Source organism: Balaenoptera borealis, assembly GCF_965194805.1.
Source record: "Balaenoptera borealis genome assembly, chromosome: 14".
NCBI classification, from domain to species: domain Eukaryota; kingdom Metazoa; phylum Chordata; class Mammalia; order Artiodactyla; family Balaenopteridae; genus Balaenoptera; species Balaenoptera borealis.
The window spans coordinates 4323401-4343682 of NC_138875.1; the positions used below are offsets into that span (position 1 = coordinate 4323401).

The 20282-nt window shown below is 46.7% G+C and overlaps 1 protein-coding gene across 47 annotated transcripts in view; it reads left to right on the forward strand.

Annotated features, from left to right (window-relative positions):
* Positions 1 to 44: 44 nt before the first annotated feature.
* Positions 45 to 20282, forward strand: part of FBXO15 (F-box protein 15) — a 585398-nt gene continuing 565160 nt past the window's right edge. For all 47 annotated transcript variants that reach the window (XR_014234370.1, XR_014234371.1, XR_014234372.1 and 44 more), the window contains exons 1-5: positions 45 to 756; positions 7852 to 7962; positions 12991 to 13095; positions 16574 to 16816; positions 17381 to 17590. Coding sequence is in view for 41 of the 47 variants with exons in the window: in XM_082355200.1 (XP_082211326.1) it covers positions 614 to 756; positions 7852 to 7962; positions 12991 to 13095; positions 16574 to 16816; positions 17381 to 17590 (812 nt within the window). In the remaining 6 variants the exon portion in view is untranslated. The remainder of the gene's footprint in view (positions 757 to 7851; positions 7963 to 12990; positions 13096 to 16573; positions 16817 to 17380; positions 17591 to 20282) is intronic.

Below are 20282 nucleotides of genomic sequence, written 5' to 3' on the forward strand. Positions count from 1 at the left end.
GCGGCCAGAGCGCGCGCTGACCTCTCGCCGCCTCCCAGACTCCCTTGCGCGGGCCCCTGCGCACGCGCCGCAGTACCTGGCGCGACAAGAAGGCGGGGCCGTGTTGGTGGTGGGCGGGGTTTGTGGCCCTGGCGCTGTGTAATTCAAAAAGAACTTGCAGAAGTCAAGTTAGCAATTATAAACTGCTTGTTCCTGCGACCCCTAGAAAGCCCCCTATAAACAGAAATTCTCGGTTTGATTGTCGCTATCATGTTCCTTATGGGCAGATGATGTAGCCTTTGCGTTTGTTCTTCCTAAGGAAACCAGACAGGAAACCGCGCAAACTACCCCAGAGCCAGCAGGTGGGAAGGGACAAAGCCACTACAAAGCCCACGCGGTGCCATAAAGTCGGCTTGGCCTCTGGCCGCCAGGCGTCCTCGGCGTCAGCACGTCGGGCGTGCGTAGAAGCCGGGCCCTGGAAGTTTCTAGAACCGCCCCTGGAGCCCGTGAAAAAGCGGTTGTGTCCTCGGCCCCGCCCCGCTTCTGCGCACGCGCATGGGGGCGCGCGCTGGCGTCGGGTGGGCGTGGCCCGGGGCGGTGCTACGACAGGAAGGAGGAGCGCGCCGAGCAGCGTATGCGCTGGGTCTCCATGGCGACCGGACGCGGCCGGCTACTGCAGCCGCCCTGGCGCGGCCTCATGGCGCGGTTCCCGCCGCCCGGCGGCGACGGCTCGGCCCGCGGGAGAGCGGGGAAGGCAGCCGGGGGCGCGGGGTTCAGGTGACTCTCGGGGGGCGCGCGCCCGGGGAGCCCCTGCGAGGAAAGCCCTTCACTTCCCCGCCTCCCTTTCCCTTTATTTTCGTTGGTTCCGCCGTGGCGGGTCGCTCGCCGCTCCTTTAGCGCGGGAAAGGTCTGGAAGGACGGCGGGAGGAAGTCTCTAAAACTTGGAAGCGTGGGGTTACCCCAAGTCATGATACAAGTAGAGGAGCTTCCCGGGAATATTCTTTCCTCAGTTCGTTCAGTTAGTGGGCCCTGCGGGGAACGGCGGCGTGCGAGGCCCGCGACCCTGAGCAGCCCTCGCGGAGAACCGCCGCGTTGACGCGCTCACCTGCGGGGGCAGTTGCGCAGCTCCGCGCTCCGCCCGCGGCTCGCTGGCAGGGTCCCCTCCAGAACGCGTTCCCCAAGTTGCTTCCTAATTCGGGGACCGGGAGTCACCTTTTGTCTTTTTTATGACTTTATAACTTAGAGAAGTAGATTCTGCTTATCAAACATTATCGGTTTTCTCTCCCGCTACCAGTTCATGAACGGAGGCCTCAACCCCTAACCAGGTAACTCTGTTAGGCAGGTTGGTCGGGGAGCTGCAACTCCGACGTCAAGGCCAGGTCTGAGTTTCTAAGCAAACCGTGGAGGGATGCCTTCTAGACAGTCACCCCTTGGTGCTCAGCCTCTAATCCTCTTCTGCCGTCTTCATGTCCAAGCGCGGGGGCGTGTGGTGGTCTTTCTTCTGGTGTCTGGAGGCTCGTGTCTCCGTTCCATTTCTCTTGGGGTACCGTGGGCCTGAAGGCTGGTCCTCTTCCACAGTGAGAGAAGGCAACTTCGAGGAGTGAGCTGGGGAAGGAGCGGGTAGTGGGAGCCGGCAGCTGCTTTCCAAAAGGAACTTCAGCTTAACTCCAAGGATAATGGCTCACTTCACAAAGCGAGTGATCCAGTTTGTCAGAAATATCCACGTGCTGTCGTGATGCTTTGTTAAATCCCTCTTTCTTTTATCATGAGCTGGTCCCAGCTTTGCACCCATCGTCCCAGTTAGATTACCAGGTGGAGGGATAATGCTAAGGACCGTTTGCATTCTTGAGGACTGTCTTTTTCCTTGTAGGTATTCTCCATTTATAGATATAAAAAGTCAGGCATAATATGCCTTCTAGCAAACCAGATGTCTGTGTTTAAGCATAGAAAAGGATTCTGTTACTTACCAGCTCAACTAATTAAGGTATATTTTTTCCCCTGAATCTCCAGGACTATGTCCTCTGTCCATCCTGGGGTCCGCTAACCCTACTTACCCTGGTTTCAGAAGCAGGGCCCCCTCCCTTGGTATTATGGCAATAGTTGGTTCTTGAAAATAGCTGTAATGCTAGACATATCACAAGCCTCGTGACAAAATGGTGACAATGCCTGCAAAATTTCTATTATGTAGGAGAGAAAGACAGGAATTTAAAATAGGAAGCTTGAACTTTACATTAATTTGCCACTAAAAGTAGTGAAAAGTACTAAAAGTAGTCTTTATATATAATGCTCTTTTAGTGGAAGCGGAATGATTGTTATATGATGAATCTTTTATTACTTTGAAAGTTGAGTGAACTTTTTGTTGAAATGATGTAATTAGAATGCCTGTAATTATGTCTGGCATAGGAGTCTGCACCTCATCCTGTGATTTGGTGAGATGTAAGTTCTTTTTGGTAAAGAAAAGTCAGCTCCTAAGAATGATTATGGTCTACATAGGTGGTTATTTTTAATGTCTCAGTGCAGAAGAATTAGTTTTTAACAAGGAATCACACAAAATGTGTGATATGTGTAAACCTTTTTCACACAAAATGTGAATTTGTATAAATAAATACCTTAAACTGTAAGAAATATAGCAGAAAGCGTATCAAGTTGGCTTAATTTCTACTTGGTCTAATTTCTTTGATTTATCAGATATTAAAAATCAGGCCCAGAAAGTAGGTTTTTAAAATACCAAACTTAATTCAAAGCAATCAGATGAAGTTTGTCACTTGAAAAAAGGCGGTTTTAAGCTAAATGTCATCTTACTAATTGTATCAGCTAAATGTGTACTTAACTTTGTAGACGTACAGAGCTTGTTGCCGAAATCTTGGCTTCTATACACCGGTGCCGAATAGAAATACAGAGACAGAAAGGAAAGAAATACAGAGAGGAAAGAAAAAAAGTGGCTTTATTTCTCTGCCAGGCAAAGAGGGAACACGGGGGGCTAGTGCCTCCGAAACCTGTGACCCCCTTCCAGAGGGTAGTGAGAAGTTTTATAGTAATGGTTTAAAGAGGGCGTGATCAGCTCGTGGACATTGTTCTGATTGGTTGGTGGTGAGGTAAGTGGGAGTCGGCATCATCAACCTGGTTCCAACTGGTCTGGGGTCTCGGTGGGTGCTTGTGGGCAGCATGCCTTCGTTAATGGTTAACTTCTCCCACCTGGAGGACGTTTTAGCATCTGCAGAACGGCTCAAAGATGTGTGTATCCATTGATGGGGCACCAGGACCTTGCCCCAAGGCTGAACTATTGTTTTTCTTGACTTTTTCTCCCTTGTCTTGTATCCCCTCCCTTCCCTAATTAACAACGGTTTGAATATGCCCGTTGGAACTCAGGGAAGGTCATGGAGGCTGGATGAAGGCTATTTCCTATAATCAAAGAAATGGGGGGCACAGAAAGGCTTTGTGTCCAGGAGCCCCACAGGGCCCTGCTTGGGATCAAGCTCCATGAGCACACGCATGGAACTTACTGATTGTTAATTGTGTGGCCCTTAAAATGTGCAGTTAGTTTATTTTATGGAGAAATGGAGATGTGCTTTCAATGGTACCAAAATCCAAACTGATAAGATGTAGAGTAACTATAGTAACACGGTGGAAGGAGCTCTGGAGGACAGTCAGGAGGGGAGGGTCCTGGGGCTCTTGACCTCTAGCTTGGGACCTTGAAGAAGTCACTGTTGGCTGCCTCGTTAGAGACTTAGTCTCCTGCTCTGGAAATGAGGGACTCAGGAGATCTATTTTAATTATGGAAAAGCAAAACAGCAACAAGTAGGCTGTACTTTTCAAACAGATAGGAGCCAGTGGGCAGGGGGCACCTTCCTGACGTGGAAAATTAATGTAACAGCTTTGGGGGAAAATGTTAAATAACTGGTGAGTCATATAATACATTTTTATGATAAGACAAACACTGATGTTATCCAGTAGAATGCAATATTTGCATTAATTTTTAGTATTAAATAAGAGACTTCAAAGAAGTTTTATGCTTTCTGCAGGCTGTGCTCCAAGATTTCGGGGGGCCTGGTACCCAGAATGCTGTGGAGGCCTTTGAAAACCACGGCTCCAGCCTAAAGGATGGTGCTGTGAACCTGTGCTCCCACGCCTTCTTGTGTGTGGGCTCTCAGTTTTAAAGCAACAAAAACCCCACAATTCATTACATTTTCAGTATATTAAGAAACATTAGAAAGTACATGGTGTTCTGTCCCTTCAGTCTTCCAGCCCCCATTTAAAAACTACCACCTGTAATTCCATAATCTTGTGAATCAGATGTATTACCGGTTAATACCTTGTTATCTTTCCTCGAAGATCGCTTTTCTTTGTATGTATGTGTTTACATTTTCCCTTAAGAGAGAAATACAAAAATAAGATTATGTAGTATATACTGATATAACCTTTTTCAGTTGATATTATTAATTTAGCAGATATTTATTGAATGCCTTCTGCATGCTGGGCATGTTGTGGGTGCCGAGGAATCAGCAGGGAACAAAACTGGTGCAAAAGACCTGCCAGCATGGTGCTTACACCCCAATGACAGCAAACAAGGTAGACAAGCAAAATGTGTGGTGTCGGATGGCGGTAGGTGCTGGGGGGCATCGTGTGTGTGTGTGTGTGTGTGTGTGTGTGCGCGTGCGTGTGTGTGCACGCGTGCGCGATATGGATTGGAGTTTTTAGAGAGCGTGGCTAGAAGATCTCAGGGAGACGGTGACATTTGAATGGCGGCCTGTATCCAGGAGGTGAGGGAACTGGCTGTGCAGACATCTGGGAGATGCCACGAACTTGTTTTTGTGCAAACACTTCCACCTGTATTGAAACTGTCCCTTTTTATTGGCTGAACGTGGCTCACTTTACGGAGGTCGTGGGGTTTAACCGATGTCTATACGGTATCTAGTACTTTTCCCAGTGCAGACAGCTTTGAGATGGACATTCCTGAGTGAAGTCTTTGGGCTCATTTTTTTGCCTTGGGTTATATTTCTAGAGATCCTTGGCTTAAAAAAACATGTGCCTTTTAAGGACTTGGCTCTCCATAGTGTCTCCACCAATTTGTGGTCCCATCAGTGAAGGAGAATGCCTGTTTGTCTGCAGCAGAGCTGCCCTTGTCCTTATCATTTATTTGGTCTTTGCCAACTTGCTAGATTGAAACTGATCGATATTGATTTGCTTTTCTTCAGTTCCCTTGGAAAGGTTTAGGGTAATAGTTTTGATTTTTTTTTTTGCATCTTTTGATTGAGGAAATACATAATGGCAAAAAGCTGTTATCAATTTACTAATGCTTCTAGACAAATTTATATTTGATCAACCACGGCAGTGTTCATTTAAGTTAAAAAATAGTGTATCAGGGAGAGTCGTTCCTCAGTCTTCATCAGTGTGTGTCCAGACTCTTAGACTTCTCGGCACGACCCTTCACACTTGAAGGGGTCTAAGGGTCACCACCTGGGAACTCTGGGTAGATATTGTTATTATTTGATGGAGGGGTAAAAGAAATTCCTTTTATTTAAAGCTTAAGTGTCAGAAACCTTTGTCTCCTGCAGATATTTTCGTTGAATCTGTAACACAGGTCATACGGAGTTTGCAGGATTAGTTAACCACTTAAAATAAGGAATGCTTTTAACTCATTTTAAAATACTTAAAAAAACTGTGTATCATGTTGGATAGTGCCCCCATCTCCCCCCGCAAAGTCATGTCCACCCAGAACCTCAGGATGTGACTTTATTTGGAAATAAGGTCTCTGCAGATGTAATTAGTTAAGATGAGGTCCTGCTGGATTAGGGTGGGTCCTAAATTGAATGTGACTGCTGTTCTATAGGAAGACACCCAGACACACACGCACAGAGGGAAGACGGCCTTGTAAGGAGGGAGCACAGATTGGAGTTAAGTTAGCTTAGCTGCCACGAGCTAAGAAACACCGAGGATTGTCAGCAGCCGTCGGAAGCTGGAAGAGGCAAGGAAGGATTCTGTCCTATAGTCTTGGGAGGGAGCATGGCCCTCCCAGCACCTTGATTTTGGGCATTTGGCCCCTAGGTCTGTGAGACAATAAGCCACCTAGTTTAAGGTACTTTGTTAAGACAGCCCTAGGAAATTAATACAATTAGGAAATTGTATTTTACCTCTGATTACTGTTAGAGCCAGGTCAATGGACTTAAAGCTTTTCTACTGTGGAAATCTTTGCTGAAACAACAGAAGTATAAAATTACAGCACAGGTGGAATTCTCTGGTCAAAGGGGGAGAGGGCATTGCAAAGCTCTCCCAATTAGCATTTCTCCTTGCCCTTTCCCTGCTGCTCTGCATTTGGCTAGGAAGTCAGATAAGATGAAGAGCACCTTGAGTGCCTTTTGCTGAAGCTGGGATGGAGAGGCGTGGGTAGCAGCAGGATCTGGAATGGTTTACTGTATTCAGCCTCTCCTGGGTTGAGGTGCCAGCGTGCAGAGGATATCTCATGTTTATTGAGGGCTTACTGTGTGCCAGCCATTATGCTTGTTTCTGAAGAGAAAAATCTGTTAAGGGAAGAGAAGCTCATTTTCTGGCTGCTCAGAGTCACCTGGGGAATCGTCAGGCGACTTGAGCGCTTGCTGACGCGTACGTCTTGGCGTGTCCACCCCCGTGGCAGGCACCGGGCTACTCCGAATCCATGGGTGATGCACTCCCCGTGCCGTCTAAGAGCAGGTTATGCTTGGGGTCGAAGGCCACCCTCTGTTCAGATCTGCCCGTGTGGATTTCGTTCTTCCACTTCCAGAGAGACTGTTGCCCTTACTTCCAAGTTCTTAGGCCCCCCTCCATTTGCCCCCAATCATTGCCCATATCCTTTTTGAGTGATAGTCTAAATATATCCAGGAAGTCATCTTGGTGGGAAAAATGGGGCGGGGGAGTGGTTAAACCCTTGGTGAACAAAGGACATCCTCAGAGCCGTAGCGCTGGTGAACTAAGCATACAGAATTCGCGCACTCTAGATTTTAGTCATTTCTGAAATAGCATGCTGACCGGGAGGTGGATTCAGTTACTGGTGTGTGTATTGGGGAGGGGGTAAAGAGGCAGCTTCCAGATCTTCCCAAGAGAAGTCGTGTGTCCACCAGGAGCGCTCTCTGTGGACTGCTGCCTAGAAGTGGGAAACTGAGCTTGGTGACTCTCTGGGCATTTCAGCTCCCTGCCCAGCTGCTGTTGAGTACTGCTGGTCTTGAGGACTGATTTTAATAAAAATTTGTTTTAGGAGCTTCTGAAAAGGACTAACTGCATAAAATGTTAGATCTCATTAAGTCTTAAAAGCCATTGACTGTAAGATTCACTATTATTTTACGTTTATTATTTACCACTAAAATAAAAAGAATGCCAATTAAAACGTGTTCCTTTGAATGTGAGATGCAAAGGGTAAGCGAGTTTGAGGATGAGCGTTTGGTCCTCCTGTGGCTGTGACTGCCAGAGCTGGAACCAGCCGTTATTCCTCAAAGATCGGCAAACTCGGAGACTGTGGTGGCAGCTCTGGTTCACAAATTTACATTTTTTTACTCTATGGATGTTATCTTTATTAGGCTTCTGTTGTGTTATTGGCACTGGACAGCGGATGCATTTTATCTTTTCCCTTTTTATTTCCACTCAGTACACTTTATAGCAGCTCTTTGATATGCTGACAGCCTGTAATAAAAACACGTCAGTCAGAGTAAGTCCAGTTTTCAGGCTTGCTCAGGACACTGAATGTCTCACCATCCTCCCTCCTCCCCTCCCTCCCTCCCTCCCTCCCTTGCTGTAGATGAAGTTTCATAGTGAGTGGTCTTTGGAGTTTATGAATCCTTTATGTTTTGTAGAGGGGAATGGACATGCGCCTTTGTAATTTGTATTTGCCATGTTTGTTTTCAGATCCGGGCGAGGTGTCGGGCTGGCCGCGGGCTGTGCTGCTCTGAGTCACTGTGGCCGCCTGGATGAGCTCTGCGGGAAATCCTGCACCGGCTGCTCTGTGTCTCTGGACGGGTAAGGAGCAGAGGTGCTCTGCCGCTCCGCGGGGCTGGATATACCGGGTTGCTCTTTTGAGCTCTCTAAGAATAGAACTGTGTCGGAAGAATGCACAACACGGAGAGTATGATTATGAGTCATCAGGCTCTCATTATTAGACTAGTTTCATGAAGCTGAACTTCTAAAAGTGACAAGTAAATTTAATTGTCCTTTTTAAAAAAGGTTCTTCAGAATTATTCACTTCCCATTTGATAAAGACCCTTGAAAAAGGAGAAAGAAGATGAAAGTGTGTTCTTCTGAAAGCTTACGAGATCTCTGACTTTTTTAGCTTTCAGGATTTGGGGAGCCCCTTTTGCTACAGCAGGTTCTGTACTGTGACCCTCAGCAGAAAGATCTGTAGAAACTTTTTAAAAAAATTTATTATTTGAGATTGATGCTGAAATGCTTGTGGATTCGCACTGTACTAATGTTTCTGGAGCACCAGCTGTATGCTCAGTGTCGTGAGGAGTCCTGGAAGCTTGGCGCTGCTGTAGCGTCTTACAGTGGAGGGCGGGGGGTGCACCTGGTCTGCACATTTCCAATGTAAATTGCCCGACTTCAAGTTTTGGGCTTTTAACACCATGTCATAACTAGCTCAGGTAACAGTGTACATACTTTCCCTATGATTTTGAAAAGAAAGAAAAAGACAAAAAAGAAAGATGTACTTAAGGACACTGATTGAAACGTTGTGTACTCTGGGAATAGACTCCGTCGTAGGATAACCTGAGAGGAGAAGCAGGGCAAATACGCATCCAGCTTTCAGGAGAATACAGGTGGCGCGCCGCTCACACGTGTCCTCACAAGGCTTACGGTCTTGTGGGGGGGACACAGGTTAAAACAAGGAATGGATTATACATTGGGGTACGTGCCATCAAGAAAACAAATGGACTCCACAGTCCAGATTAGTGGGCTAGGATGGTCAGGAAAGACTTTGCTGAGGAGCTGACATTGAAGCTGAGAACTGAAAACAGGTGAAAGGGCTTGGAGAAGAGCATCCAGAGGGGAAGCCAGGTGGGCAGAGAGGGGCCTGGACCTGCTGCAGGAGCAGGGGCGGTGGGCAAGGGGGAGGGGCCCGGGGGCCGTGGGGAGGAGTCTGGACCTTATTCACAGTGTGGGATTTTTTTTTTTAATAAATTTATTCTTTTTTTTTTTTACTTATTTATTTATGGCTGTGTTGGGTCTTCGTTTCTGTGCGAGGGCTTTCTCTAGTTGCGGCAAGCGGGGGCCACTCTTCATCGTGGTGCACGGGCCTCTCACTATCACGGCTTCTCTTGTTGCGGAGCACAAGCTCCAGACGCGCAGGCTCAGTAATTGTGGCTCACGGGCCCAGTCCCTCCGCGGCATGTGGGATCTTCCCAGACCAGGGCTCGAACCCGTGTGCCCTGCATTGGCAGGCGGACTCTCAACCACTGCGCCACCAGGGAAGCCCTATTCTTTTATTCATTTTATTTTTGGCTGCATTGGGTATTCGTTGCTGTGCGTGGGCTTTCTCTAGTTGCGGCGAGCAGGGGCTACTCTTTGTTGAGGTGCACGGGCTTCTCATTGTGGTGGCTTCTCTTGTTGCAGAGCACGGGCTCTAGGCACGCGGGCTCAGTAGTTGTGGCTCGCAGGCTCAGCAGTTGTGGCTCACGGGCTCTAGAGCGCAGGCTCAGTAGTTGTGGCTTGCGGGCTCAGTAGTTGTGGCTTGCAGGCTCTAGAGCGCAGGCTCAATAGTTGTGGCTTGCGGGCTCAGTAGTTCTGGCTCACGGGCTCAGTAGTTGTGGCTCGCGGCGTCTAGAGCGCAGGCTCAGTAGTCATGGCTCATGGGCTTAGTTGCTCCACGGCATGTGGCATCTTCCTAGACCAGGGCTCGATCCTGTGTCCCCTGCACTGGAAGGTGGATTCTTAACCACTGCGCCACCAGGGAAGTCCACGATGTGGGATTTTAAGCACGGAGGTGTGATGCCATTTGATTTCTCACGTTACCTTGTTTACTTGTTTACCTGTCTCCCTTGTCTAGGAGGAGGGGAGATGGAGAGACACTGGCCAAGTTGAGGTACATCTGGGGCATAAGTGACATGACTCGTTTATGAACCAGACGTGAGGCGGGAATCCTAGACTGTTGGCTTGAGCGGTGTGTCCGTGTGTCCGTGGAGGTGCTGCCTGTGGGGTTGGAAAGTGCTGGGGGTGGGAGGCAGAGTGACAGCCGGGCGCTGGACGCAGGCAGGGAGGATGCTGGTGGCGCCGGGGAGAGTGTGGAGGCGGCAGTGGAGGGGCCTCAGGACTGAGCTCAGAGGGCCCAGGAAGTTTCGAACCACCGGGGAGCAGGAAAGACCAGCGAGGTCCCAGAAAGGGAGGGGGGTGGCGTGTGACCCGGGAGAGGAGCTGGCTGCGAGAACAGGGGTGGCTGGTTCAGCGCGGCTGGGCGCGGGGCCGCGGCGGGAGGCCGCCTGGCAGGGCAGCGTCTGCAGCTGCTCCAGGCCAGTGGCGGGCCATGGGCTGGACTTCATTTCGCGTGTAGTGTTTGCATATTTCACACCAAATGTAGAAAGCCAAAAGGAAGTGGGAGGCAAGGTAGTGGAGGCTGCAGGTGTGTCCAGAAGCTTGGCAGTGAGAGGAGATGGGGGACGAGGAGAGCACTGTCTCAGGGTGCTGGGTCTTCGGAGGCTGATGTGGCTGATGGAGAAGAGCAGCGGCCAGAGGGGAGGCAGGGCTGGAAGGGCTGGGTCCCTGGACACACACGGGCCTGGGCACCTGAGCGTGGGGCCGCATGCGGCTCTGCAGGGCTTGGGCTTTCTCTGTGGGAACAGAGAGCAAGAACAGCGTGAGTGGGGATTGCAGAGGCTCCTCGCTGTGGACCGTGAATTCCCACACACTGCGAACGAGCGCGCACAGGTTAAATTTTCTCGGGGAGGTTTTCCTGGACTGTCCTGCCCCTCACCTTCCTCTGTCCCTTTCTCTCCCCCGTCCCCTGCCCTAGCCGGTGTGATGTGAAGTAACTAGAATCCAACAGAAGGTAACGCAGGATGGGTGTGAACTTGGATTGCACCAGCTTTGAGGAAACCTTATGAACAATGGTTGAGAACATCTTTGATCTCGACTGTTTTAACATGAAATGGAAGTTTTCTTCGTTTGCCGGAAGTACCTAGACAGGACCCTCCCATCCCTTATTATGTTAGTCTGGTGGACAGGAGAGTAAAGGCTGTCTAATGCCCATCTTGAATGGGATTTTAGTCCAATTAAATAATTCTTACAGTTGCTGGATACCTTTCTGAGATGTTTTCTTGAAGCCCAATTCTGTGTTTTAGAAAAAACTTAAACTGATTTTAAAAATAATAACTGAATTTTTGTGAAATCAAAATATAAAAACTATATGCACTGGATAATTTAAATGGTCACGAAATGTGTTTTCTTGCACCTTTGCTATCTCTAGCATTAGAGACCTTTTCTCACGAAAAGCATCTAATTTACTGACTCTGAATATACAGAATTTCATTGGAGGGTAGGGATTTAACTAATATCTAAGCATGGCTACATGATTAATCTTTCAGAAAGCCTCTGCTTAAATATCTCAGAAAGTTTCGAGCAGGGGTGGCACTTGCACAGTAACACGTTGTATCAAGTATGTCTTGTTTTAATCGTCTTTTCTTCCAGGATCCACTTCATTCTGTCTCAGTATTATCAGAATTTTAGGATTGACTGTTTCCCTATGAAACGTTTGTTAACCTGGTTTTCATCATAATTAAAAAATTTAAAACAGTTAAAATCACAGGTGGAGAGAATGGGCAAACTGTTTTAAATCGGTCGATGGAAAAAAATAAATAAATAAACTGGTCGAAGGGTTTTACACTCCCTATCCTGTATCCCTAGACACGCCCTCCCCCCACCACCCGCCACCAAGTACAATCTCCTGTAGCTGCTTTTTCATTTTTCCTTTCGCCTGAGGTTCAAAAGTGCCCATTCCTGACTTCCTAACACCAGTCATGCTTTCTAGGCATTTCAGATTCTTACAGTGTTTTGTAAAATTCTAAGATCATAGAAATAGATGGGAGATTAAGGATGCATCTCAACATCGTATTTATTTAGGCAGATGAATGAAATGAAAAGGACACTTCAGAGAACTTTCTGGGGCCTGGCGTCTCCTTGAAGCCCCAGACGAAGCATCACAGGCGTGAAGTCTTGCGCGAGGAGGGTGCAGGGGCCTCGCCTGGGCTGGGGGAGAACAAGTTGACATATCCTATTCTGCTCGTATGTCTTGGAAGCGGGGGTGGTTGTGTTTTTCTCATTAATCCGGCAGACCTCGTTTCACTGCGCTTCACTTGATCGTGCTCTGCAGATACTGCGTTTTTTACCAGCTGGTTTGTGGCCTCCCTGTGTCAGCACGTCTGTCAGCGCCAGTTCCTGACAGCATGTGCTCACCTCTTGTCTCTGTGTCACATTTTGGTAATTCTCACAATATTTCCAACTTTTTTTATTATCACTATATTATGGCAATCTGTGATCAGTGATGTTTGATGTTACTGCTATGATTCACTGAAAGCTCAGATGATGGTTAGCATTTTTTAGCAATAAAGTATTTTTCTAATTAAAGTATGTACATTGTTTTCTTAGGCATAATGCTGTGCACACTTAATAGACTACAGTGTGGTGTAAGCATAGCTTTTATATGCACCAGGAAATCAAAAAATTCCTGTGACTTGCTCTATTGTGGTGGGTCTAGAACCAAACCCACCTGCAGTAATATCTGAGGTCTGCCTATAGCCAAGAATGCATCCTCTGTCTTTCATTTCCATTTTCAGTGTGAAAACCTGATTAAAAATACCAAGGAAATTAGCTATTTGTACCTTTGGGTCTCTGCATTGGTTTAAGTCATGAGAATTGTAATAAGCAGAGCGTATCAATCGAGAAATGATTGAAAATGAGGGTGCAGTGTGCCTCTTGTACAGGAAGCGTGTGTTTGTTGCCTTCCATTTGGAGATGCATGGCCAGTTGTTTTCTGGATGTTTCTCTGATTCCTCCCTCTCTCAGTTTGCCTTCAGAAATCCTGCTGAAGATCTTGTCCTACTTGGATGCGGTGGCCCTGCTGTGCGCCGGATGTGTGAACAGGCGCTTTTATCACCTGGCCAATGACAAGTAAGGAGAAAACCAAACCTCTCTGTCGTGTTTGATGGTGTTTTGATGGAAGTCGTGAAAACTAGTAGGAGCTTTTTAACCATTTTTTAGAATTTAAAAGAATTTCAAGAGTAGTTTTATACATGAGTAGGAATATGTCTAATGTGTGATATTCTCAAAGGTCTGCATTTCTCTGCATCTCTTTGCGTGAACTGAAGAAGATGAAGCTTGTTGCTGGTGTAACTGTTGGAGAAAGTGGCTTTTGGTCTGCTGTCCCCGAGGCAGGCAGACGTACCCACAGTCTGCGGCGGCACTGCGGAGCCTGCCCCTGGCTAACCCCAGCCCGGGCCTTGCAGAGCAGATCCTAAGGAAGACAAGGCAGGGGCTCCCTTAGGTGTGTGTGGGGAGAACCGAAACTTGCCAGCCGTGGAACTTGCTTGGTGGGGAAGCGTAAAGCGGGCGGGATAGGAGAGAACATGCGCTCAGGGAGCCTTTGCCCTGGAAGCAGGAGGCCAGTGGGGCGCCCCTGGGCTAGCGGAGATCTGTGAAAAGAGGGATGAAACCCCTTCTTTTGTTTTGTCGCTTTGATCTTTGTCTGCAGCTCAGAAGTTTATCTTGGGGGCGAGACAGTGGAATCCTGCAAACTTCTGGTGAGGTTTGTGGTGTCTTGGCTTTGAGGTCCCTCTGTCCTTGAACATCGAAAGATCAGACAGATACTGATCCCACACGGAACCCCCGTATCAACCAGGGAAAAGAGCAAGATAAGGGGGAATGCGGATTTCACTGGTGGTTTCATAGGGTGAGGAAACGGAGAGTAACAGATGGAGGGCTGTGATATTGTTGAATCTTGGAACGCAGTGAGCAGGAAACGTCTGTACAGTGGTTCTCAGATGCCGGTCCATGGAATGGCTGCATTAGAAAACCTGGGAGAGTTCAAATAAATATTTGGATCCCTGATGTGTAGATTTCTGCAGATTTTAACTCTATGTTCAAGAATCTGTGTTAAAAATTTCTCCAGGTCGTATAATGAGCACCAAGTTCTCATAATGAGAAGGGGACGTGTATTATTCTCTGGTTGGGCAGGGCGGTTTTCTTATCTCTTAATTTAAAAAGATATTTCCTGTATTAGAGAATACACGTCTGTGTCAGTATACGTGCATAGTGTCAATTCCTGAAATAGTTCTAGAATGAATGTAGGGCAAGTTTTGTGTGTCTCTTCCTTAAAGACCCTTAGTAAGAGATGAAGACATTCACTAAAGCAAAGTTCAGTGAGGCATTTTTCAAGGAAGGGGTCAACTAAATGTTGAAAACTGTAGCTTTTTTGCAGGTTCTTACCTTACTCAAGGATAGAACTCAGACTATTTAGATAAACTAATAAATTATAAGTTTCTTAGTCTCTATATCGCCTCTATCCAAGACCCACACGGGGCAGGCACCAGGCCTCTCAGCGCATTTGTGGGCTCAGCTCTAGTGAGAGTCTTTGCATACTTGCCCATCCCACTTTCTTGGAAGTAGCTGTCCTCTAAAAAGCTGAGCTTCTTAGGAAGTTACCCTTAATAAAGTTTGTTTCCTTTTTTGGAGGAGAATCTTAATTGTGTCAGTTGAATTGTATTTTTTTTAAAATTTATTTATTTTATTTATTTTTGGCTGCATTCAGTCTTCATTGCTGCACGTGGGCTTTCTCTAGTTGCGGAGAGCCGGGGCTACTCTTCGTTGCTGTGCGTGGGCTTCTCATTGCTGTGGCTTCTCCTGTTGCAGAGCCCGTGCTCTATAGCACGTGGGCTTCAGTAGTGTGGCACACGGGTTTATTTGCTCTGCGGCATGTGGGATCTTCCCAGACCAGGGCTCAAACCCGTGTCCCCTGCACTGGCAAGCAGATTCTTAACCACTGCGCTACCAGGGAAGTCCCTGAATTGTATTTTTAAGAGTGTGCTTTCATAGCCAGACTTCATAAAAGGTTGTATTAACAACTGGATAGGTAAACGATGAATGTTTCTAAAAAGTTAACGGTACTTTCTAAGCATTGTCTGAGGAGAGGGCAGGAGCCCTGCTGTAGCCAATTACACTGCTGACTTTTGGGAGACACGCTGCAAGGGTGGGGTCTCCCTGGCGCCCTGCTGTTCCGGTGGCGCTGCCTCCCTGCCCTGCGTAGGGCAGCCCTTGGCCTGAGCATCAGTCTCTGCGTGGGGTAACAGGGAGGCCTACATCGGGCTGGAGCTGGATCCTCACATGGGGGGTTATTTTCCAGCCCTCTGGGAAACACTTTATCAAAACATTAAATTGGCCCTATGTCCTGAACAACCTGACTGAAGTTTTTCTGTGCTTGACTGATAGTCAGATTAGACAAATATGCTCTTGTCCTTAAATCTGCTTTAGCTTTTTAACAAGGTGGAGCATTTTGTGATCAAGAAATGAATGTATTTGGGTTTGGCGACTGTCAAAAGCATCCTAAACTTGAACTTTGTGTTTTATAAATAATCAAGGGGAACAATATATGTAATATTTTAATTCCGTAAGATGTTTTCGTTCTCCTGAGGCTCCACTGACCTTGAATTAAGTGAGATAACGTGTGTGAAAATGGTTCATCACAGGAGTGTTAGGATGGTTGCTGTAACAACCGAGGGTATGGAGTCGAATTCCAGCGTTGTGGCTGATTGGCTCTCTGAATGTGGATACAGTTGTCTGGACCCATTTCTTTGTGCTGTTGAAGCGGCAGTGACATGCAGGGGTTGAGGCTGCGTGGATTCAGTGGCAGTTCTGTCACTTATGTACAGATCTGGGCCAGGGCACTTTGCATCTGGGCCTCAGTCACATCATTGGTTCAGCGGGGACAGTAGTAGCTGCTGCCTCATGGGTTTGCTGGGGGGATGAAGTGAGTTAATGCATACAAAGTGCTGAAGCAGCGCTCAACACCTGGTGCTCAAAAATGTTAACTGTCACTGTTAGTTGTCATTAATCATCTTTATTTTTTTCCTCTTTGAGCAAGCAGTCCATGTTCATTGTTGAAAAATTAAAATACAGAAAGGAAAAAGAACATACAATTCCATACATGTCAGTTACTGTTGGCATTTCTCTGTGTGTGTATATATCTGTATCTATCTATCTATCTATATAAAACTCCTTTCTGCTCTTTTCAGAAACATGTATGCATTAAAGATAGGGAATCATATTGTATACACTTCCTGCTTTTTTCTATAGTAGATCTTCTATTCAATTATTGGTGTAAGACGGCAGTTCTTATTAGGGATGGTACCAAATAATATGAGATCACTCACTTTAACTCAGCCCCGGGAAGCAAGCTTTTCCTGTGGGTTGGTGAATCTAAAACGCTTACCTCACACTACAGTTTAACATATGAACAACTGTAAGTGTTCAGCTTGACTTGTTCATGGAAATAGACTATTTAAAAATGATTGCATATCTCTAATTTAATATATTCCTATTACAGGTGCATTACAGTGTCTCTTAGACAGTTAACATATTTCCTCTCTTCCCCCAGTTTTATTTGGATCAGAATCTACTCAACTGCCTTTTCACCTAAAAGATTTAATTGGAAAGTTAATTCAGTAGAGAAGACAGCCGTGTCTATGAACTCACTGTCAGTTGGGGATAAAGAAGCTGGATATTGGAAGAAAGAATATATTACAAAACAAATAGCATCTGTAAAAGCAGGTCTAGCTCGGGTTCTCAAACGTCTCCACCCTTACACAGGCCTCCCAGTTAAGACCAAAGAGGCCCTCAGGTAGGCAGGCGTGGCTTCTTGAGGTGGGCGTGGTGGTCATGAGAGGGCCGTTAAACACTGAGATACACCATCACCTTAAAGAAGAAGGGTGGTGTAAGTTCCGAGTATTGTGTGTATGGAACGGATGTGTGGTTTGTATTGTGAGGGACTGCTGGATATTTTGTGCTTTTGTGTATCTATAAGATATATAGTATTTTCCTATTGCATATATTTGGTTCAAAGGATTTATGAAAAGCAGAAGCAGCCTGGTCGTCAGCTGTAGTAAAGCAGGAGATTCATTCAAGGCATCCCTCCATGGGCAGAGCCCTTTGGGTTCTTTATCTGTGTATTGCCAGTTCCTGGAACAAAGCAGCTGTTCTGTGAGTGTTTGTTAGGTGAGGAGACAAGTCCTAAGAGAGAACTGTTGTGACTTGAAAATTTACGTCGGGCGTGTTCTAGGAACTTTGGCTTTGGCTTTTAGGGTACCAGGTGCTTTAGAGATGACATGTGATAGACTGCAGTTTTTTTGTTTTTTGGTTTTTTTTTCCACTAGGCAAACATTTTTGCTTGCTTTTCTTTCTTCAGAATATCTGGTTTAGGTTGGGTAATAATACTGAAAGAAAATAGTGGAAAAGAACACATCCTGGAACACGTTGATCTTTCCATCAACGATTCATCAGTCACGGCTGTGTGGTACGGCAAAGACTGGCCACGTCTTGTCACACTGTCAACCTTAGATTTGTGTGGGGTGACGCCAGTGTTTATGAACCGGTCTCAAACCCCCATCAAAAACGGGTAAGTACTAATCAGCAGAACTTCTGGGTGAGGACATCTTATATGTAAGTGCCAGTTGGCCTTCCTTTTGTCATTAAAAAATACCAGTGGTGTATTTTAATTTGATTGCATCTTAAAGCCTTCTCTTTCATTCTGGATCACTATCATATAGGAAAAGCAGGGGCTTATCACATTGATGACTAAGCCTGAGCTTAGGCTCTTCATACCTTGGTTATCTATAACTTAGGGAATGATATTCTCATAATAATTTCCTGGATGATAGATGGCCGGCCTTTTGAAGTTTTTAGTTTTAACCATTTTAACACAAAGATATATAAAACTATTATATTTTCCTTCTTTAGTAAGGGATACAGTAATCATAGTTTAGACAGTAGATCATAAAGTCATTTATTTTTTTTTATGTGCTTCTGTGTTGAACTTGGCTAGATATGCAGTCTTGTGCAGGTGACTTTTCTGTGCCTTTGTTTTCTCATCTGTAAAATGGGGTGATGACAGTCGTGATGTAGGCTGCTGTGAAGAAGAGCGAAACATTTCATCATCAAATGCATAAATCAGATGCGTGTGTGTCGTATTCTTATGCTTACTGAGTACTTATTATTATTCTGTCACGAGGTGGCTTTGCCCTGGATTCATACTCATTATCAGGCTTTTGCTTTTCCCAAGAACTCTCTCATGCTCACTTTTCTCACCACTAGTCATTTTCTTCCAAAGCTGGACTGTGGCACACATAGCACCCTGACTTCCTGACATAAAATGTATGGAAACGCGAAGGTAGCCGCCTTCTCCTTCTCCAGTGTTGGTTTCCTGTCCCCGGCCTCCTCCTTCCCGCTTTCAGGCCCCTGTGACCTTGCAGGGCATCTGCGGATGTTGTTCTTAGGCCTTGTGAGCTGCAACCCCACTGCGGGCTTCTCTCCCAGCCCTTGCCATGGAAGGTGTTGAGATCTCACTTTAGGGTCTGCATCTCCACAGAAGAACCACCTCCTTTGCTGGTTCCCCTGCGTACAGACACATTTCTGCGACTTGTCCCTGAGGACTTTGTTTGTGGTCCCTCCCTCTGGTGCTGGCTCTTTGAGGACTGTTTCCGTGATCGCTGGTCTGGTTGTCGTGCCGTGAACGTGGAGGCATTGTATTCCTAGTGCTAGTAAATCCAGGTCTTGCTGCATTCCGAAAATATCCTTACTGCCGTGAAGAAAAACGCGGGGATTATTTTCCCTGATTATGTTAACTGAAGATATTTTGGAACCAGTAATTTTTTTGAATGGTACGTTTATTTGCATAAATCTCTGCAATTCTATATGGTATCATGACGGACCCCAGATTTTTCTAATGCGGTCTTTAGGTTTTATGCACCATGAAATTATATTTGGAGAATGAGTCTGCAACCTCGGTACTAGTTTGAACACTATGTTACTTGATATCATGAGATATTGTTTACAGGGATTAGGACAGAATTGTTAACATCAATTAAATGATCATGAAAGTTCATAAATGAATAGTGTTGAATTGTAAAGCTCAGTTAAAGATACTATGTTCCTGAAATTGTCATCCAGGTCAGGAATACTAGATACTGCACAGTGACAGAAATGCCAAAATTCATTGGGAAAATTCATTTAATATAATTTATTTACATTAAAACTCAATGGACTTCAGACAGCACTTGATAAACAGTGGTGAACAAACACTGAAAGTGTTTTTCAGGAATCTCTTTTGATCGGCACTTTTATCGCAAGTTTGTGAGCAGATGCTTTCATCGTGCGGAAACAAATCCTTGTGTGCGTCTGTGTGACAGCAGAGGAGAAACTCGGTGATTCTGACTTGGGTCTTTCTTGTTTCCTCCGTGAGACTTTTTTTTTAAAACAGTGAAAGCCTTATCTATGTAATTTGCAGTTTGCATGTCCCTGTCATATGTGCCTTCCTGGTCGGACACTTTGCGCTGTCACTGTGGCCAGCATTTTCCATTTTGCAGGTGACGCCCTGCGTCCCGAACTTCTGAGAAACGGGGGGGTAGATGTCAACCTTAGTTTCTGCGCCCCGTGCAGACGAACGGGGACGAACCCGTGAGGCCGAGGCAAAGGGGGACCAGCCTGTTCTCTGTGGAGTCCGTGCAGCTGGTCTGGAGCCTTGCGTCTGAGGGTGCGGGCTTCGGGCACATTGAGGGGTGTTCTCCCAGCCCCGCCGCCTCGTGGCCACACTGATGATGTCACAGCAGTGGCTGCTGCGAGCGCTCTGGGGAGGTTCTCTCATTTCATTTCCCTCCCTCGAAGGTGGGGCCGTCTCCCCGGACACAGATGAAGGTCACGCTGAGACAGTCTGTAGGGCTGGAGCTAAGGTTTCAGCTCCGGTTCCCAGCCTGGCGTTCAGCTTCCCCGCAGTCTGCTCTCCCGCGCTGAGCGTATTTTTAGGTTCTCGCTCACGTGCACGCTCACCGACCGCCTCTCCCTGACCGGTGTAGCTCTCAGCACAGGAAGCTCCCTGAGTGAGGGGCCAGGGTCCTCTGGCAGCCAGGCATCTGGTTTCCACGCTTACGGCCCCCTCTGCTTGGAAACAGCGCACGGCTGAATGCCTTGGCTTTTAACTTCTGCTTAATGAACAGTTGAATACCTGTCACCTGCTGGCGTGTGTCTTAGGTGCTGGAGGCGCACCCTTGGCCCCAGCTCCTTGGAGACTTTCCTCTGGTGCTGAGCTGTGTTAA